General features: G+C 44.0%; 2 protein-coding genes across 2 annotated transcripts; both read left to right on the forward strand.

Moving 5' to 3' along the window:
• The first annotated feature begins 951 nt into the window (after nt 1–951).
• On the forward strand, nt 952–3867 carry LOC311270573 (D(1)-like dopamine receptor). The gene has a single exon (XM_084375527.1). It carries the CDS (start codon nt 1330–1332, stop codon nt 2809–2811), a length of 1482 nt encoding a protein of 493 aa, XP_084231653.1. The 5' UTR covers nt 952–1329; the 3' UTR covers nt 2812–3867.
• An 11409-nt stretch (nt 3868–15276) lies between these two features.
• On the forward strand, nt 15277–21471 carry LOC311270333 (fibroblast growth factor-binding protein 3-like). Its single transcript, XM_084375142.1, has 3 exons — nt 15277–15360; nt 19861–20140; nt 20282–21471. Exons 2-3 carry the CDS (start codon nt 19866–19868, stop codon nt 20724–20726), a joined length of 720 nt encoding a protein of 239 aa, XP_084231268.1. The 5' UTR covers nt 15277–15360; nt 19861–19865; the 3' UTR covers nt 20727–21471.
• The last annotated feature ends 897 nt before the right edge of the window (nt 21472–22368 follow it).

The following is a 22368-nucleotide window of genomic DNA, read 5'->3' on the forward strand; positions in this document are numbered from 1 at the left end:
TCGCCCGACAGGTTCTGGAAACACGACTGCTGATAGAAACACACACGATGTACTTTCTGCACATTAGAAATGAGACCAGTTAGATTGAGTTGCATCGATTTCCCCATTTTAGTCATTAGGTTGTAACATTTTAAGCTAAAAGATGAATCTACATCTGTCACAGTCTTTTAAATGAAAATGCATCTACCGTCAAAAAGACTTTTCTCTTTAAGCTCCAGAGTTCGAAGGACTCTTCTGTCGACAGTTTGAATCTGTGAGGGACAGAAAATAAAAGCAGTGTGATGATGTGACTGTTCAGAGGCGGTGGATGTGTTTCAGTGTGTAAATAATAAATGCACTATTTTTCTTCACCTCTTTTGAGGACAGGTGGATGTCAGCAGGACATCGATCCTGTTTGTGAAGTAACATGATTAATGAGAAAGTGCTGCCTTCAGGGACATGGACATGTTGAGTTTGTTCTCTGTCAGTGAAAAGCAGAAAACAGGATCATTGATGTTGACTGAAAACCAATTTTCATCATCTTATTGTGATTCTAGTCTATTTGTTGTGTAAAATTGGATTAAATCCCAGCAGCACAGAGGACAGAAGCTCATAATGAAGATTTAAAGAAGGATATTTATCTATTCCAGACAGCTGCTGATGACAATGCATTACACTTTTCTTTCTGTCTGTCTGTTTATCCTGCAGATCCTGAATCTGTTAGTGGCCTGATGCCACTACACACAAACCTCCTGATGTTATGATCACATCAATACATGAACAAAAATCCTCACTAACATATGAATCTTCCTCTTAATGCGAGAAACGCACAAAAGCAGCTGCGCGCAAATTACGCACACACCAAGTTTTCCTCCTCGGACATGAGTCCTGATTTAACATCATCTCAGACCGATCATTCACACACGGACTCATCACTTGAAGCCGTTTTGCTGATTGCGCTCCTCGCTGACTTACATGACAGTAATCTATTACCTGTGCTGAGGAGGTAACGAGCCCTGCAGCGGCTTCCACCTGACCGAGATTGTGAGCGCGTCACAGCGAGAGAGGTGAGTCCGCTATGAGTCACGCTGGGACAGGAGACCGGGACAGAGACCTTTTCCAACCCCCCTGTGGAGACACTGAACTGGGACAGGATCTATTCACATCACCGCTTTTAATTTAATATCGCATTTATATCTTTTTATCTTTATTTCTGAGGATTAACTCGCGCTGCGCTCTCTGGGTTTTGATTTTTCTTCTGTGTGGATCTCCAGTCTCCTTTTTCTTCAGGATGGTTTGTGGGGAGGAGAAGAGGAGCAGCAGGGTTTAATCACTCTCTCTGTGGAAAATATGGAAAACTACACGACCTGGAGTAATTTCACCCAAGTTCTGTCGGAGCTGGACGGGACGAGCGGCGAGGAGGAGGAGGACGACGACGAGGAGGAGGGCGGCGGCGGCGGTGGAGGCAGCGGCGGGCTGCGCGTCCTCGTCGGCTGCGTCCTCTTCCTGCTCATCGTGTCCACGCTGCTCGGGAACACGCTGGTGTGCGCCGCGGTCATCAGGTTCCGCCACCTGCGCTCCAAAGTCACCAACTTCTTCGTCATCTCTCTGGCCGTGTCCGACCTGTTCGTGGCGGTGCTGGTGATGCCCTGGGAGGCCATCACTGAGGTGACGGGCACGTGGCTGTTCGGGCGGTTTTGCGGGGTCTGGATCGCCTTCGACATCATGTGCTCCACGGCCTCCATCTTGAACCTGTGCATTATCAGCGTGGACCGCTACTGGGCCATCGCCAGCCCGTTCAAGTATGAGCGGAAGATGACTCACCGGGTCGCGTTTGTCATGATCGGGGTGGCGTGGACGCTTTCCATCCTGATCTCCTTCATCCCGGTGCAGCTCAACTGGCACCAGGCCGGGCAGGAGCAGGAAGAGGAGGTGATGGAGGAGGTGGTGGCGCTTAACTTCACGAACAGCAGCAACCTCAACGCCAGCGCCGACACCAGGAGCTGTGTCGCCAACCTGAACAAGACCTACGCCATCTCCTCCTCCTTCATCAGCTTCTACATCCCGGTGGTGATCATGATCGCCACCTACACCCGGATCTACAGGATCGCTCAGACCCAGATCCGTCGGATCGCGTCCTTGGAGAGGGCGGCGGAGCAAGCACAGAATCAAGGCCACGGTGTGAACCGGAACCAGCACCAGCAGCACAGATCCAATGATGAAACCTCGTTGAAGTCGTCCTTTAAGAAGGAGACCAAAGTCCTGAAGACCCTCTCCATCATCATGGGGGTGTTCGTCTGCTGCTGGCTGCCGTTCTTCGTCCTCAACTGCACGGTGCCGTTCTGCGACCCGCCCTGCGTCAGCGACACCACCTTCACCGTCTTCGTCTGGTTCGGCTGGGCCAACTCCTCCCTCAACCCGGTCATTTACGCCTTCAACGCAGAATTCCGGCGGGCCTTCGCCACCATTCTGGGTTGCAACCAAATCTGCACAAACAACACGGTGGAAGCTGTGAACTTCAGCGACGAGCTCGTCTCTTACCACCACGACACGACGCTCCACAAGGAGGCGCTGGTCCCCGCGCAGCCGCAGCAACACCCTCGCTCCATTAACGTCGGGTCCGACCGCCTGGAGGACATGAGCGCTCAGTTTGACGAGGAGTCGATCATCTCCAACGGCTCCCAGAGCCACAACAGACTGCTGCTGCTTCCCGCCACCGTCCAGCTCGAGGACGACCCGGAAATCTCCTTGGAAACGATCACGCCGTTCACCTCAGTGGCGCGGCTTGAGCGTGACGGCGTAATACCAGGACAAGTCCACCAGGATGGATAGGACAGACAGCCACAACCAAACAGGAAGTTGGGCCGTGTTGTCTTCAAAATAAAAACATGAAACTTCGACTTAACTGTAATCAAACTTGTCCTCCGAAATGTTTCGATTAATTTGAAATAATGGAGGGCTTCGTAACCAAGCTGCTTTTTAAAATCTGGAGAAACACACGAGAGACTCGACTGTACATCAAAGCTTCAGATGAAATGCCATCGACCTAACCACCAGAATAAACATGGCAACGTACATTTCTGCAAAACCACAGGAAAGTTACAATGTCTTCATGTTGTGACTTCACGTTCTTTTAGGTTGTTTTCAACGCTCTGGTTAGGTTCATGCACAAACACCACTTGGTTAGGGTTAGAAAAACATCTTGGTTTGACTTAAAGTACCTCATTCTGTCGCCACAAACACGGCAGGAAAGTATCCACCATCATCCCGAGTCACGTAACAAACCTCGACTGTGAACGTGATGACACATTATGAATGTCAGTACGTCACGTGGTCTGTGACATGTTAAGATTTGAATGTTTCAGTGGTTTGCAGAAATGTTTTCTAAACACTTTATTCTGGCTGCAGTATTTCACGTTGTAGAACTTTTCCTGTGCGACTGTTGGACTGCTGTTTATTTGCACTTATTTAAACCGAAGCAGATGTAGTTGTTAGACGTAGGTGACGCAGTGAGGTTGGAGGTGAAAAGATGATTTTAAGGAACAGGAACAAGGTTTTTCTGACATTAAATCTGATTTACAAACTTCACAAAAATCTGCTTTTCCCCCTGAAGGTTTAAACAGCGAGATGTCTGCTGCAACAACCTGTTTGTCTAAATATGTTATTCTCTGCACGTTTCTTTTCTTCTTGATCCAGTTTTCTCTCAGCAGAGTTTGTCAGTGCAATTTTTCAATTCTGATGTGTTGGAACAGTCAATAATGGTAAATTTACCCCCCAAAATAAAGATGTCTGAATGTTAGCTGACTGAAAGATGAGCTGTTTTGAAAAAAATATCAAAACTAATGTCACAACTAAACCAATTTTCACATTTTTCCTGGAAATAAATGAAACGAGTTGCCAAATTATTGTTTGATACGTTTTTATTTTTTCCGAAATGTAAATGTCTGAAAAGTCACATTAGCATGAATCCAATGTGTTATTAGCAAACATGAATTTAGCAAAACCTCCCCCAAACATTTTATTTACACATCATCAGTGATGGTCTACCCATGATTCCTCAAGCATAATGGTGAGCTAGTCTAGTAGCTAGTTAAGCTAGTAAGACTTGAACATATTGTCCAGTTATCTGTATTATTATCCCACAAACATTCTCGTGAGCCACAATGGATCGCTTTATAACTTATCGATCGATACCCTCCACCTCAGGAACCACCAGAGAAAGTGCGTATGTGAACCAACAGTTTTTTTTTTGTGGTAGTGTGTCGCTGAGTTGAAGCCCCCTGGTACATGTAATGTGTAGTTTTTGGGCTAAAATGCTTTAAGTTTGCAACAAGGTTGATAATTTCTTCTGCAAAAGACTGTTGAGGGCGTTAATAAAGATTTGGTGCACAACAAAAGCATTTGGCACCGAGGCTGCGGTTCAGAAAGCTCTCGGCGGCCCCATCGTCTCACCACTCGCCTTTTATTGTTTCTGGGATTAGAAGTGAGAAAATTAAAATCATTAATAAGGAATTAGTGTGAAAGCAGAGTTTGTTTAATATGTTGCAGAGAACAGTAACCGCTCATAAGCTGGTTAATACTTGATGCTTCCTGACTGACCTCTGAGGGAAAAGTAGGCCGAGAATCAGTCATGTCATCAGTTGGGTTTTTAAAGCACAATAAATTATTTGAGAGAAGATTTTTTTTTTACGTTTGCAACGAAGCAGAAATGCTCGGTGGGACTGAAGATGAGGAGGTCATCATTGGAATGAACGTCAGGCTAATCAGGGCTCACAGTTATCAGAAGCCTGTGAGGGCCGGAGGCCAGTTCAGAAAGTCCGGTCAGGTGATCACAGGTGATCGACCCGCCTGATCATCTGCAGTTATTAATGTAGTGTCACGTCTACATCAGCCACCCAGGAATGAAGAGACTGAGATATTAATTCTGTTTTTAACTTCCTCAGTTCATCACATTAAGATGTCTTCTTACATTACAAGTTCTCTGAGATTTTATGTTTGAAGTCCACCAGTGTCAGCAACCATTAAAAAAGTGCATTTTTCATTATACTATTAGGAATAAAATGTTCTAGAAATCATGTTATGAATGCTATACGTACGAACAAACCCCTGTGTAAAAAGAATAGCAACCAAGTCTAAGATAAACTAAAACTGTGTTTTCATGCAGTGAGACATCTAAAGAGCTAAATAAATATGCACTCATACTTTCCCAGAACAGAAATGTGGACCTGAACACCTAAATCTTAGAAATACTTGATGATAAGTAAAAAATTAAATTAGAGACGAGGTTCTGGGTTTTCTTCTTCTCGTGTTTGGTTCAGTATTTCTCTCTCTGCTCGCTCCTTTCATCTTCACTCAGTGGTGGAGTTGAAACAGGGTGGAGGCGCCCCGACCCACAGAGAGGACGACCCGCCTGAACCCCACAGGTGTCTCCTGCAGGTTCAGCTGCTCAGACTGAGAGTGCATCATCACAGCGTTTCTGTTCTGGTGTCTGCGACCGAGAGAGACGAGGAGTGTTTTTAGTCATGTTTTAAACCTGTAGAAGAAACTGAAGAAGATTCTTGAACCGTTAAGCGAGTGTTGGGCGGCCGATGGATCGGTCGGTCGTGCAGTTTGACCGTAAGCTTTTTCCCAGACTTAAACAAGCACATACGCCAAACCATCACATTATCGACCTGGCAAATGATCAGACAACAGACAGCATCAGAAATATTGCAGGAGGTTACAAAGGAAGACAGATACAAGCAGAAAGCAGGGAAAAGGCTGAACAGATCTACAGGAGTGTGGCAAATGACAGGCTGACCTATACCTACACCTATATATATATATATATATATATATATATATATATATACACAGGGGCGGACTTACCATTAGGCAAAACTAGGCGGTTGCCTAGGGCCACAAGTTCCTGAGGGCCCCTTAAAAATCCTCATACACTTATGGTTAATACAGTTATTACTTATTTGTGCACATTAATTATGTTTTTGATTAAAATCCTCTCGCTAAAATGCAGCAGAATGCTAATCGTATTATGTGTGTGTCGGGCCCCCCCTTCAGTCTCCACTACATTGGATCAGTCCATCTTACTGCGCATGTGCAGAACGGATCCAGGAAGACAGCAGCAAAACGAAAACAAACGGCGCGAAGTGGCGAGAGAAGAAGAGGAGAGTATAGAAGAGAAAAGTAAAGAAAAGAGACAGATGAGAAGAAGCTGCCCCAGCCGAGCTGACAAGAGGAGAGAGAAGGAGGAAACAGAAAGCTGATCTCCAAGTTACAGGAAGTGACGACTGTCTTCACTGCGGCTGCGGCAGCTGCAGCAGTAGCAGCAGCATGTTAGCTCAATAGCTTCCAGGTCATGTGATCAATTGACTTAAAAACATGTTGGGATCATGTAACTACACTGGCTGCATGAGATATGCCTCTTGTTTTTACGTTTTACATCTCTATAATATCCCACATTTTTATTTATATATATATATATATATATATACACCCTTAGACTAATGATCTCCTGAGAGCAGGTGTGTGAGCAGATGACAGGTCAGGTGTGAGGAACAAATTGTGGACAGGTTGGGGTCCGCAAAGCCAGGAGACGATGTGTGATACGAGGGCAGAGAATCAGATTCAAGTCAGTTAAGAACACGACAAAAAATAAAAGAGTTACAAAAGGTTTTTAACAAATCACCTTCAGGGTGAAAGACACAGAGAAACATCTCTGATTGAGATTCTGTTGATTTGCATCGTTTATCCAAACTTCTGGTGTCAGCGTGGTTCCTCCTCCTACAACAAGTGATCAATTAAAATCTAACAACCAAGAACAGAGCGTCTCTTAACGAGGGCGTGCGCCGACTCTGTAAGGAGGGAAAAGTGGGGGAAAGAGGGTACCGCTCTCCCGGGTGTCGGGCTTTGTGTCACGTTTAACTGTTAGCCATGCAGGCAGCGTCAGTCCAGATGTCAGTCTGTCCACCGCTCTGGTCCAGACTGAAACACCTCGACTATTATAACATGGATTGCTGTGACATTTGGCACAGAGATTCATGGTCACACTTTATTTGAGCGACATCTTTAGGTAAAAAGACCCTGGGCAGGTGGAATTGAGACTACGATAGCAGCCCGATCACCAGAATAAATGTACGCTTCTGCAAAAACCACAGATACCTTAAAACTGAACGTTTCTTTATGTTGCTTGTCACAATGCTTTGCTCTGGTGAGGTTTAGGCACAACAACCACTTCGGAGAGCTTTGGCTTGTCCTTCTGCTCGCAGTCAGGAGATGAATGTCTCTGTTGTCCTCGTACAGCCCACACCATGAAATCCATCATAGTAAACACAAACACACCCGAGAGTTTTCATATCAGAGCTGCACCTCATCACGCTCTGCTGCCCGAAGACACCTGACGCCCGCAGGAAGAGTCCAGAAATGAATCCCTTCAAACATCAGTCATCAATGAGAGTATGCAGATGAATATAAAGCAGACGCAGACGATAAGCTGCTTTATATCACAACAGAAGATATAGATATGTGAGGCTCATCTGTTCTGTGTCTTCACCCTGTCCTTTTACTCAGTCGATCTGCAGAGAGGGAATCAGCTTCTGTACGACATGAAGGTCACCGTGTGTTCACGTTGTCTGTCTGTCCGTCGGGGAACAGGACAGAAAACTAAATGTCACGACTGTAACTGCAGAACTGCAGGACATCTGCCATCGCTTCAGAGGCTCAGTGGTATTTAAACCACATTTACTGTGCTCACGTCTCTACACACAAGACAATTACTGTACAAACACACACACACACACACACACGTCTGTGTGTTAACAAGCACACTCGCATCACACTTCAACTCCAACACGTATAATTATTACAAAGAGGACAGGATGAAAAGGTTTCTGTGTGTCTGTCTGAGGCGAGCTCCTCCAGTGGAGCCTGATCAGGTGTTTCATATGTTTGGAGGCGGTTCTAACACAGAAGATGATGCAACCTGAGGCAACATTCGTCTCACAATTACTATACACTGTCTACTGATTGTGGTTTAAACAGTACAAAGCAAGATGCAAGTAGCAAAAAGCTCGCCCAGTGAGGTGCAGTGAGAGCAGGATCCCAACGCATCGAGACTCAAAAATCAACTTCCTTACAAATTCATCAATCAATCTTAACTGACGTGATTTAAACTTAATGTGAGGAGCTTTAAATGACTGAATTTGATGACTCAACCTCACTTTTGTAAGCAAAGAAGACAGAGACAATAAAAAATTAATTATATTTTATTCAGAAGTCAAAGCCTTGAATTCTGTGAAGGTACATGGAGAAGTTTCGCAGCAATATTCAGAAATAATTTGCTCCTAAAAGTTTTTTTATTATTATTATAAAACTCGATTCCATATCAATTAAAACACAAATGTCAAATAAGTACTGCTGACCTGCTCTCTATATAATCTATATATTATATATTATTATCTATATATATTAATATAATAATAATATATACAGGACAAGACGATGAATGAAAACGTTGATATGAAATAAAAAAAGGCTTCTGAAACTGGCCAGCGACAAAAAATAACTTCCTTATTTCATTTGATAAAAATATCTAATGTTTGGATTGAGCAGGCTGCCTGCAGATCATTGTGTGTTTCAGTAGGTCTAACATTATAGTTCACACTGACTACAGTTAGGCTACGGTCACACAGACACGAATGCAGGCGAATAATGAACGAAAATCAGATGTGATGTCTCTTTTGGCCCTTCACTCGCATTCAATGGAAGTGAACAATAGGACAAATCACCACTGTTGAGTTAGCGAACGTGTGAGCAGAGCCTTGACCTCCTCTGAGGAAGACCAGGCTCGAACTGCCTCTTGTGGAGCTTCGTCTTTACTGCATTCACCGGCTGCCCTTGACTGAAATGTTCAAATCCTGAAAAACAGATGGATTTAAAAAAAAAAAAGTACTATTTTGTCTTCTCTAAAATAAAAACATGATCTTTAAATGTCCGTCAGGATTTTAAATCTCTGAAATGACTGAGTAATATAATATTTAATACTCTTGCTGGTGCAGATAACATTTTGACTGAGAAACTGACTCAGTGCGTCATCACTCTGAACATTTCTCCCCATCTGGTAGTAAAATAACTCCCCGTCCGTTTCTATTTCTGAGCTCTCCAGTAATAACAAACAATCTCAGCAGTGGTAATATTTCAAAACACTATAATTATCTCTCCATCAAGTAGCACCAGGGGTCAGTATTAACAAGAACAGGCTCTCTCCTCGTCTTTCTTTCCATCTCGACACCCACACACATCAACTCTCGCTGCCTTTCTTTCCATCTACATTTAGAGCTCTTTAACCAGCTGGTGTTAAAATGCCGTCTGCATCAGAGCTCCGTCCAGATAATACATCAGCAGGTCATCGCCCTGCATTTAAACCTTGTGTTCGTCCTCCACATCTTCATTCTGTCCACACGGCGATTTAACTCTGTTTGTTGAAGAAGCATCATGTAAAGTTGACTAGCAGGAGATCTGTTACTTAAGTTTTCCTGCATGTGACGATCTCACAGATAAGAACTTCCCCCCAAACACTGGTAACATCGGTCGTTTCAGCAAAACATGCCCCAAAACATCTCTTTACGTACGCCGTACTGATTCTGACATGAGCAGAAGAGGAATTCATGTGATGTTGTAGATCAACAGGAGGAGGTCAGGGCGGATTTTCACACCAGAGACCTTTAAACCTCAATGACAAAGGTCCTGATTGAGGTAATTATTTTAAAAGGTGCAATTTGTAGAATATAGCCAACATTTAAAAGTTAGCTCCAGAAAGATATGGGCCAACCTACAGTAACCAGCAACTGCTGCTAGGTGCTAGCTATCTTTGGCTAATCAGCTCACGGCTCAGTTAGCCATGGACCCAGTGGCCCGAGAGTTCGCCTGGACCAAGACTTTGGATCACAGGGGGGTACAACAGGCCTGAGAGTGAACAGTGGGACTGAACACAGCCTCTGAACCAACGGAGGTCAGTTTGACAATGAAGGATTCACTACAGATGTGATTTACAGCGACACTGACCAGGACTACGACTGTTACCTGTCACAAAGTGGTTAAAAAAGTGTGGAGCATGGATTGATAATTAGTCCAAATCCAATCAATCACCTGTAAAGAGCTTTGAATCGCTTTTGATTTGAGGATAATAAATAAATGAAGTTTGTTGGAGTGATGATTGTACTGTGTGGAGTGAAAACATGATCTTTTCTGTGCCTACACCCAACCAGACAAAGAGCAAAGTGTCGTCCCAACAAAAAAAAAGGAAAATTGAAACAAAACAAATGTTTCAGCAAATCTGTGACTTGTAGAAACGTTCATTACCAACATGAATTTATGTCATTCTGTTGGTTGTTGCCTCCAACTCTCACTGCTCCACATAAACCTCACGCCACTTCCTGTATTTACTGGCACTGCATGACAAAAAATGACATTACTGAAACAGAATAGCTGCGTGTGAAAATAAAACCCAGACGAGAGGCTTGTAATGAATTCAAACATCTCCAGCTCAACGATCCTCATTCCAGCTCAGACATGTGACGCCCGTTAAACATGCCAACAGAGAACAACTCTCTCAGCTTTTAATGGCTTTTCAACGACATCCAGCTATTTTTTTTCACTCTCTCATCCCATTCTCCTTCAATTTCACCCTCTATCTACCGCCCTTTTGTCTCTCACATGCACACGCACACACACACACACACACACACACACACGCACACACGCACACACACACACTCGAGGTGTCATAATCACTGCAGTAATCACGGCAGAGGAGGTGACAGTGCCGATGGAGCGCTGATTGCGGCCGCCTCTCAACGACCGTTGAAAAACGCCTCTGTTTGCTTTCAAGGACTCCGATCACCAGCTCATCTCACACACACACACACACACACACACACACACACACACACACACACACACACACACACACACACACACACACACACACACACACAGGGACATGAGATAGTGACCCTGCAGACACTGTTTTCAGTCCTACAGGAGACATTTTTACTCTCCAGTCGAGGAAACGTGTTGAGAGTTGAAATCGAGCCTGAATCTGCGTGATGTTAATAATATCTGCACATTATTGATATATTAAGAATAACTTCTATGGCTGCTGAAATAGATAAGATCTGTCAGATGCAGAGGTTGAATTTCAGCACAGGGATGCAAAGATATAAAGACTGGCATTTTGAATATTAAGCTCGTTTTGCGGCATGAGTAAATGTGTGGAAGTTTGCAAAAAATATTAAATCTGATTTGAAAGCTTTGGTATGTTTGTTCTTGTTCTGCATGTTGGTTTAGTTTGTGCACATCGGACTGTTCACCTTCAGATGAAGAGTTGAAGTGTGTCCTCTTCTTCCTCTCAGCTCTCTTCACTGTGCTTGTTTCTAGAAACCACCAGTAGGAGGCAACAGAGTCCCAGCTGCATATCTGCTCTCCAGTGGATTGTGACATTTGGCAAACACACACAGTCACTCAGGCTTGTACCACAACACATTCAGCGAGTTAGTGGAAACACAAGCGCTGGCTGTACTGTACATCTTGCACACATCAATACGTTGTTCTGTCTGTATTTTTAACAGTTTATTTCTTTTCCAGGAGCTTCTGTGCACCCATAAAGTATCTTTGCCTCGGCCTTCAATTTGTTTTATTCTGGTTTGGGTTGCTCTGGGTTGCTCTGGGTTGGTTCCAGGATTGAGCTTTGTCAGTGTGGGGAGGGTACAGGTCTGCAAAACTGGACAAACAGTGAAACGTTTAGCAGCTAAACAGCTGGATATTTGATGAAACTGGTGGTGACCAAGGACATATGAGATTCATCTGGTCGACACAAAGATGGGATGAGAATATTTCCTAAAAACAAATACTGCTGCTTTCAGTAAAAGCCAAAGTGTTTGAAATTCTCTTAACTGGTCAGTTTTTACACCATAACCAGGCTCTACCCCTCTATCCCAGTATCAGTACACCCTCCCGTACCATGTTGCCTACCTGTCCATTTTGCATGTTCACTTTTAGGGGTAGGATGTCCTGAGTCTTCTGGGATAAAGGAAGAAGTGTTGATGTTACATGGCCCTCCTAACGGACACTGTCTCAGTAGCTAACTAGCTAGCTAACATTACATGGATATTGCTGAGAGAGTCTTATTTGTCTCCCTTCAATGATGAAATATGAAAAATGCGAGTATTAACGCTATTAACATCCTTTACTTCAATGCACGTCGCAGCATCCTGCCGGAGAAGAGGCGAAAATATGCCTTTTCCCAGGTGTCATGTTTCCATCACTGCTGGAAGCAATGACCATTTCCAACTTAAGGACAAAAGCCAGATGTTATCTGGTTAGTTAGTGAGATGTTAGTGGGTTTTCTGTCCAGTATGAAAAGGGTTTAATTGTACTAATTAAAGTATTGGCTTCTATTTGTCTGCTACGGTGTGTAAAAACTTGTAAAGTTAAGATAAAAACTGGTTTGCAGAAGCAGAAACTTTCCCCGGTGTGAAAACAAAGAAGTCGGATTGAAAGGAGGATGAAAGCGTCTCCCTCGTCTCCCTCGTTATTTATTTCCTCTCCATGAGTCGCACAAACACCGACATCGCCGATCTGCCTCTGACAAATCTTCAGTAAATGATCCTCTGACGCTTTGTTCTGCCGTTCAGATTGATGCAGCTTGGCGTTCGAGCGACGTGCACTCGCAGCTGAAAACAAGGTGACATATTTGTTCCTGATTGGCCCGGACTGGGCGGAACGACACGTTTGCAGTCGTTGGCTCGTCTTTTCTGAGCAACCTTCTCTCGCCAAGCAGATTTTTTGGCAGCGTCTGCAGCGAAAAGAGCCGCGCTCGGATCTCCAGCGAGCCCCGAGCTGAATGAGAAGGAGCTGGGCAGCGATGACATGGTGTCAGCAGGGGGTTAAGCTGTGACCCAGATTTCTGCACGAGTCTTTGTCCTGGAGGACAGAGAAGATTCTCCTCATTCATATCAGCGAGGGACGAGTTACTAACTGTTATAAATACAGAGAGAGAGAGAGAGACTTGGGCCGATAGAGGCAGAGAAAAGTGACTTTGAGTTGTGATGCTCGTTCATGTGACAGGTCATGCATTATTGAATTTTTGGGGGGGAAACATGTAAATGAGGAGCTCAACAGATTTTTGTTTGCAGTGTTTTTGTTTATCTGATTTGAAACCAGCTGCAGATTTGAGCTGCAAAGGCTCAGCAGGAGTTCAGCCACATTCAGCTTCTGGAGAAACAGATTCTGGAGTGTTTCCACGTTTACCATAAATCATCTTAGCATGTAGCTTGGAGCTACTTAAACACAAATATGGTCATTTAAACATACAGAAACGACTCAATAGGTTGCCAGTGATTCCCAAAACAACATATATGAGCGTTCCCACATGAAAACTACCTAACACATGACTGTTGGAGAGTCTCAGCGAGCGCACCTCTGGGTTTCAGCAGCATGTTTCACACCGAAAAGCAAGGAGATTACATTTTAAATCATGTTTATCATGAAAACACAAGGTTTATTTATGTATTTATTTTAATTTAAATTTACATCGAGACAGTCGGGGGAAATATAAATCCTCATCTTAAAACAGCAGCTGCTTATTTGTGTTTCTGCCCCATCATTCATTCCTCTATTGTGTGAAGACTTCACCTCTTTTCTCTACAAACCTCCTGCAGCACACGATAAAACAAAAACACATCAAGTGTGAATGATTTAACCCTCCTTTTAAAAAGATGCTGCTTTCTGTCCACAACATGGTAAAAAGCCAGGGACTGATTGAACCTGAAAAACCTGCAGATGTTCGTCACCGAGCTGCTCTGTGAGGTTCAGACAGCAGAAAGGGACGAGAATGAACATTAAGCTTAAATTAAGTTTTCTGCACATTTCTTCATTTTATAGCATCACCTCTTGGGCTGAGGGTCTCACCTACAGAGGACTGAAGTGGTGCACGGTATATGAGGTGTGATGAGGGCTGTGATATCGTGTTATCTGTCGTCCCTTCAGACATTTTCCATTGTTTAAATGAAGCCAGCCGCTCCCGTCTGCTCCGTCTGCTCTTTGACTGTGAGTCGGAGTCTCGAGTGGCTTCACTGGGTTTAAATCTTTAATGTCTGTTTTGTCCTGATGCTTATTTACAACTGAGTGCTTCCTATTAACAAACACCAGACTACTTTATACCACCAAGGACCCTCTGTGTCTGATGAGCGGAGAGCTGTTATTTATTGTGATACTGCTTATCTGCTTACAGCTGTCCGATGACTCTTAACAACCAAATTACCAGAATAATTGATGGCAATTTATATTTGTGCAAACCACTTTGTCTTCACGTTGCAAGTTTAGGTTTCTTGTTGTTGTGACTGGTTAGTTTAGGCACAAATAACACCAGGTAAGAGTGAGGAAAAGATCTCCTTTTGGCCCAGAAAATCCTGGTTTTGTCAACACGAACACGGCTGGAAATTGTCCGGACATCTTGTAAAAAAAAATAATGAATGAATGTTGACACGCCATCTTGAACAGCGGTCTCTGGCGTGGCAGCCTGGATGGAAATGTCTTTTCAGAGGCTGGAGATGTCCCAGTGTCGTGTCAGAAATATCCAGTGGTGTCAAATTTACAAATGTTTAAAACACATTTCATCACAAAATATCCCAATTTATTGCCACAAACACAGTTGGAAATGTCCCAATTTCTCTTTAAAATCAGGCAGTTTTGTCAGCACAGACGTCTCCAGTGGTTTCACACTTAATGAAAAACACCAAACACAGTCTTGAACAGTGGTCTCTGGCTTGGCAGCCTTCTCAACTAGCTGTCACCAACATCCCCGCCTGCCGACATGACAGTCATCAGTCATCAGTCGCATTGTCGACATACAGAAACGTTAACTGCCAGATTTTCATCTCGGCGTCTTCCTGCCATTAAATGCTGATTTTGGTTTTGGTGCTTTCACTTCAACAACGACCTTGATGACGAAGGTAACAACGAAACAAGCTGCTGCAGTTGAAGTATTTCTACACTATCTATATCTGAAGAAGTTTTTGTTTACGAGCTGTGTTGTTTACCGTAGAAAACCCTGGAGGTGTCGTCACCGTCGCAGTGAGAACCCTTTGGCAAGTGTGTCCATTGTCGTGTATCGGGGGTTTTGTCAGGAGGGCTGAATGTGGGAGGTGTCCTCTGTGTTTTTTGGGTGGGCAGTTCTCCGTAAAGTCCTCCTCATTCCCTGAACCCCTCCACCTCCTCCTCCTCCTCCTCCTCCTCCTCCTTTATCCTCGTCTTCTCCCCTCTTTTATCCGAGTGCTGGCGGCCCCCACATTCTCACAGCGACTCAGAGCCGTGGAGCGTCACATGGTAAGAACACCGGGCCTCTGCTCACAACTCAACAACAAACCTCCAACACTGAACTGCTCTGTATTTCTGCCTCTTCTACAACTGTCAAAGCAAATATTAGAGTGTTGGAGACAATTGTTTTCTTTTTTTTTTGTCATGACTTATTGATGAGGGGTGTGTTTGGTGGATTGGTGGCGGGGGGGCGGGGGTGCTTGGAGGGGGGATTATTTTTGTTTTGCTGCAGTGCGTCTTTGTTTTTCCATCTCCAGCATCTCCTGGTGAAATGCTGCAGTGACCTGCAGTCAGAAGAGATCAGGTTCATCCAGGTTTTATTTCTTATGTCAGAACTTAAACTTGTCAAAAGAAATCCTGAATGTTTTTTAAAGACAGGACTCAAAACATTTCAAATCTGAGAGGAAAAAAAAATAGACACGATCACATATAAAGTTAAATATATGTGAAGTTTTTAAAGTGAAAAAGGTTCAACACTGAAATAAGCAGACTTTCCTCTTTGAATAGATGCAGCTTGTTTCGTCGTTTCTCAATATTGTTGCAAGAAAATTCACTTTGGGAACTGATCACTGAGCCGGACTGAACGCTGCAGTACATCAGATTCCCCAGTTTAATTATACACAAAACATTTTTATAATCAAGACTACAGACACATTAACTGTGCACTGTGCTGGACAGTGACTAACCTATTTTTTTACTACAGAACAACATTTTTCCCTCGTTATTTTGCAGAAAGTTATGGTGTAATATTCTGGATTAAAAATCAAACATTATTGAGGTGTATTCACAATCTACCCAGATCTGTCCAACAACTATATTATTATATAAGTGATAAACACATTAAAGCTCCTCTGTGTAACAGTCTGTAGTAATTTACATGTATTAACAACATGTTTATTGTTTTATCACGTTGTTGTGTGTTGCTGCTGGACTGTGGGTTTCAGAGGGAAAGAGTCTACAAAACGTGTGAAATATGAACATAAGGTTGTGCTGTTTGTGTTGCTGTTAGCTCGTTAAGTGTTTTAGAGTGGAAGAAACATGCAGGCCCAGTTTCAGCCGACACTGTGTTGTTCAGGTTCTGGAGCCGGCTTCATTTGTAAAGTTCACCTGTGATGAAACCTGATTTCAAAACTGGGAAGTTTCTTACAGTTCCTGTAAACCGAGCTCGTCATATCCATGAAGCTGCTGTTTACAATAACTACATCTTACTTTTAATGCAAGCAGCATGAAGTTTTTCTATATTTTGTGATTATAAAAAGTGAGATAAAAACTATTTATATAAGTAAATATATGATTTATATCTTCAATTTGATTAAATATGGTAGTTAATCATAAAAACGTCCAACTTATCAGGTTCAGCACATATTTACACATCCAGCAGACACAGAGCGACACGATTTTCCGATCAAAGATTTTTTTCTCATTCTCTCCTTGTTCCTCTGGTTTGGTCTCCACCAACTTCTGATGGTGAAATGATGAAAATGATTTGCCTTCTTTTCAGGCATCAGGTCTATTTTCTTACATTTTACTGCCAGTATGTGGAAGACCTACATGCAGTACCTCGTCTGAACACATCTTGTGTAAACTACATCAGTTGACCGATATTATCGTCCTCTCTCAGATTTATCAGGATCAAAGTATCTGTTTGCTGATACGTAAACTTTTCTCTTAGACATTATGATGCAGAAAAAGATGTACGGGGTGATTATAATCATTAAATTCCCTGTAAAGTTTATTGTTTATTGTTTTCACTCCATTACACATCTTTGTCACAAGCTTGTGAATCGATGAAGCCAGTACAAGTTATAAAGACACCAGACTTACATGAACACATTGATGGTATCGCTACTAACCCTGACAAAGATCTGCAGCTAGCTCAGAATAAAACCACCACACCAGCTCTCCATTATTCAATGCACGCAAATATTTCTCGAATGCACAGAAACCTCTTGGCTTCCTGTAGAGAACAGATTAAAAGCCGGTCTGTGGATCTTCTTAAACGATAAGAAGCCACAGTGTTTTTCTGACCAAGCAGAAACAGAAACAAACATAACTATCTGAAGTCTACCTTTAATTTTCAAAGCTGTAGAGTAACTTTATACCTTTGAGACTTTATAAACGGACAGTAGATAACTCAGTGAGTAACATCAGTATCAACCCCAGAACTCAGTCATCGGTCGGACTCTGGCGTGGACACCAGCCGAGGACTGATGCTGCTGAGCTGCTTTAGTTATGCTGCAGCTGTAGACACAGTGTTACAGAGCACACACTCCTCAGCCAATCAGGACGGAGTATTCCTGGTGGCATTGGTATAATTCACAATAACTCACCATGTGATAGAAAAACATTTTTATCGTGCACAGTGGGAGCTGAAGCTTCGGGATATTCACCGCCGGATCAGAAAAAGCTGAAAATGTCATCGTGGTTTTTTTATTCAGTGAGTTTTTGAAAAATCCTCTGAGATCAGTTTGTTGTTCGGTCTTTTGGCTCCGAGTGTGAACAAAGATCGCTCTCATTTGTTCAGGGACCACTTTGGCTTCAAATGAAACACAAAGTGCACAAAGCTCTGGAGCTCCACGTCCTTTTGATTTAATGTTATTAATGTGATGAATTATGGCACCAAACAAACCTGTTCTGTTGTTCGCTCGCACGTCGTTAGTCAGTATGTTGGTTCGGGGAAAGCAATCTGTTTGGTGTTTACACGCTGACCCGCGGGCCCGGCGGTACACAGAATGAGGATTCTTTCATTAATAAGGACTCTTAATTGCTTAGACTGCAAACAAATTAATTAAAACACAGTAACTGAGCTGAGAAAACAGACTGCGGGCAAAATTAAGAGACAAGGGGACATTTTAAATTGACTCAGATTAGTTTCATTATCATGGAGCGAGAAAAAGTTGAAGGATGAAGCCTCAGGAGGAACCACAGAGGAGGGACCGACGGACGGACAGATGTCAGAACAGAACCACCACAAAAACATACAGAGTATATGTGAAGAGCGTGGCTGAGCGGGCCGAGGCCTCGCGACATGATAACGCTCTCTCTTTGGCTGCATTTCTTTTTTACTTGCTTGATTTTTCTCCATACTTTGTCACCCGTCCAGAAATCGTTTTTCTAAAAGAGAAATAAATCATTATCTGTGAGTTCAGCTGTAATCCTCACCTCCTCCCTCCTCGCCTCCTCGCCTCCTCCCTCCTCCCTCCTCACCTCCTCCCTCCTCCCTCCTCGCCTCCTCCCTCCTCACCTCCTCCCTCCTCCCTCCTCGCCTCCTCCCTCCTCCCTCCTCACCTCCTCCCTCCTCACCTCCTCCCTCCTCGCCTCCTCCCTCCTCCCTCCTCACCTCCTCCCTCCTCGCCTCCTCCCTGCTTGTTGTCTGATAGCGACACGTCCGGTCTGGACTCTTCTTGGGGGAGTGTTTCTGACGCTTGGCTGAGTTTCAATAAGTCTCTGACGGAGACTCACACCCCCGCTCGGTGACCATTGTTCATTTCTTTAACATTTAACACTCTCGTCGTGCCTCTCTGTGACAGTCCGGCCTCTCTGTGACAGTCCGGCCTCTCTGGGGTTACTCGCGAGGAAAAGGGCCAAAAAATCCTCCCATCAGAGTTATTTAAAGATTGCAGCCGATGCAGTCGACATATCGCTCTGACCTCCTGTTATGCGGTGAGGATTTTGTTAAGTTACATCACTGGAGAAAGTGAAGCAAAGGAAAAAGTTCAGTTAATATGTAAAAGAGAATTTTATTCAGCCTGTGCAACTGTTGTATAATTCCTTCTGTGGCCCTGAGGGAGCTTTCTAAAGTCTGATGAATAACCCCTGCAGCCCCCAATAATGTAACAAGTCCCTGAAACTCATTTTCATTTAATAAAATGTGGAATTAAAACCCAAAAATACTTCTTGTCCAAGGTTGTAGTAAAATGTCTTGGCCCTGCTGCAGCTGTATGATGTAACCAGACGTGGGTTTTGAAAGACACGGCCATTTCTCAGGCAAGTAGGCTCTTATAAAAAATGTTGCAATGTGGGAAATATAGGATCCACAGTTTTGAGAGCTTGACCTACACTTTACACCCTTTAGTCATAAAAACATCATGAAAATGCAGAAATGTCACTGCACAGAAACTAGTTGGATGAACCGCAATGCAAATCTAAGACGGGACGGCTGCGAGACATATTACACATGTTGATCAGCTGTTGTGACATTGTTTGTCGGGATTGGACGACCATTATTGTGTCACAGGTGTAAAATCCTGACCAGGGTGACTTTGCCTTGTATGTGCACCTGTAATGTTACTGTCTTTGGTTTTTATTATATTATTAAGATGATTATATGACTTTGAATGATGTGCTTCACCCTGAAAATGACCCTTCAGCTACGATCATGTGATCGGGACACCAGCTGCCTCTGCAGTAGGAGTTCAGTGCTTGATTGTCTGCAGTGTCAGTAAATGTGCCTCATGACTAAAACTACCAGCTAGAAGAGGCTAAAATGTCGGCTTTCTCCTTTCTCAGCCACCATGAGCGTCCTGCCGTGCAGTTTCGTCTTCCTCCTCCTCCTCTGCCTCCCCGTCCTCAGTGAGGCGAAGCGTCAGCCCGGTCAGGCAAAACCCGACAAACCCCGCCAGCCCCCGCCGTCGGCCCAACCAGCGAAGAGACCCAGAAACCGCTCGGTGCCCGGCTCTGGAGAGCTGAGCACCAAGGAGGGCCATCGCTGCATCTGGCAGACGTCTGGTGAAGGCCTGGTGAGCCTGCTGGTGAACTGCAGCACTGAGACACTGGGAGACTCGCAGAGGTGAGAGAAGAGTCAACAGCTCTACCTGTTTTCTGCAGGACAAGTCTGATAAACAGTGATAGGAAACTTTTAAGAGAAGATCGAATCCTTACTGGCTAATTACAATCATTATGTCGCCATTGTTGCTGTGTCCTTCTCCAGGTACTGGTGTCGTTACGCAGGTAAACCAGACCTTTGCCAGGCCTACGGGGTGAAGTCCAGCCAGTACTGGAAGCAGCTGGTGGGGAAGCTGAAGAAGAGGCAGAACGCCTGCGAAGGAGAGAAAGTCCTGAAGGCCAAAACCTGCAAGAAGGCTCCGACAGAGGCCCACATGAAGCTCGCCCAGCGCAGCGGAGAGGAGGACAGGAAGGGAGGCAAGGAAGGAGGGAAGAAGAAAGGAGCGCCGGCCGGTAAGAGCTCCGACGGAGGGAAGGCAGAGAGGAGGAAGAAGAAGGAGGAGGAGGAGGAAGAGGAGAAGAAGAGGATGGAGGAGAGGACTGGGTTTGACGAGGATGGAGTGGTGAACGACATGGACCCGGTGCAGAGCTACTGCAGCGAGGGCTGGAACTCCGTCTGCTCCTTCTTCGTCAAGTTTTTCGAGGGTTGATGGGAAACGCGAAGCTGTTTGTTTGGTGTATGATGGAGCTGAAACAGCCGGCGCACAGCTGCTTTATTACAGAAGCACCAGGCAGCTTATTCGTTACAAAATGAGAAAGTCAAGAAGTTTATCACAATGTCACATAGAAGGTGAACTTTTTATAAATTAGGAAACATTTGTGGCCTCCTGGCATCTAATTTGGGACTGAAAATGAAAAACCTGGCAATCTGAATGATATAAAACCATTAAACAAGCCCATCAATCCTGACTGAAAGCTACATTCATCATTAACATCGCTCACAGTCGTCAGACACGCTGACAATCTGCTGACGTGAACTCACAGCGGAGGAAATCAAGCACGATATTTGGTTTCCGTTTGTTCTGATTAATCATATTTAGCTGTGGGACGTGTTGCTGTGTGTCATAAAGCTCGTTGTAGTTTGTGTTGTAGAAATGTTAAAACTGACAACAATCAGTCAGCGATCATCACTGATGACGGTGACAGTGATCGTATTGATAATTAGCTGAATAGACGTGTTGTTGATCCTTATTCTTGTGACGTGTAACTAATATTTTCTATAAACTTTGTGAAACTTTTTGTAAAAACAATCTGTTCGATGTGATTTGTGGCAGTTAGACTCGTGCAGCATTTTCCTTTTTTCTTTTTTTACATTTTTAAAGACGTTTTAACAAAGTTTCTGGAATTCTGCAATAAAAAACAAAATGCTCAAAATAAAGAGATGTTTTTCTAGTCGTACCACGTCATGTATCTGATGTTCACCTCAGAAGCACATTTCTCTGCACTCATCGTCTTTAAGATGAACGTTTTATTTGCTCCTGGATAATCAGGATGTTGCTTCTTCTGCAACAATAAAATTAGTCGGTCATAGCGTTTATCTCCTGGAAAACAGTCTGTCTGAACCAATTCTCATATAGGGGAAAGAAATTGCTCTGCCATGTTTGCATTTCTTTAAACTAATCACAATCACTCTTGGCCGGCACTGAATCCAGGATGCAGCGACGGCGCCCCTGTGAAATAGTGTTGTTAAGGAACTTGTTTGTTAACAGCCAGGTTAGGGTCAGAGTAACAGGTCATTTTCAGCGTGCAGGCTTCAGGCCCAGAGTTTGTTGCCGTTGTAGGGACACAGCTAAAGATCACAGCGCAAGAGAGGCGTGCACATCAGCCGTGCTGCACCACAGGAAAACACTGGTATTTCTGTTTCTAACGACGTGTCTCAGTGCGATTAGCCGCTGACATCGATGCTGAACAGAAGCGAACCTTCTGTGTCGCCCTGCGTGATGTGGACCGGGCAGACAGACTACAGGAAGCTTGTGACAAGTGTCAGTATGTAAGAAGAAGTGACGGTACGCCAAAGAGCGAAATTAAACAGATATTACATAGTAACATCATAGAATTTAGGTAATAACCAAACAATGGTGTCCAACTTACCAAGCATATTACAAAAGCAACAAAAACAGCACAATTTCTGTATTTGAGAAGACTTTTCCTTCGACCAAACACGTACCTGTCAGTGGTTTCGATGTTCCTGATATCACCAAGTAATTAACAGCCCAGGATCAATGTCAGAGTTAGGGTTAGAGGTTAGGGTTGCAGCGCTCCTGGGCGAACGACTTTGACATTGATCCTGGG

This window comes from Pagrus pagrus (genome assembly GCF_965226575.1).
Source record: "Pagrus pagrus genome assembly, chromosome: 15".
NCBI lineage: Eukaryota > Metazoa > Chordata > Actinopteri > Spariformes > Sparidae > Pagrus > Pagrus pagrus.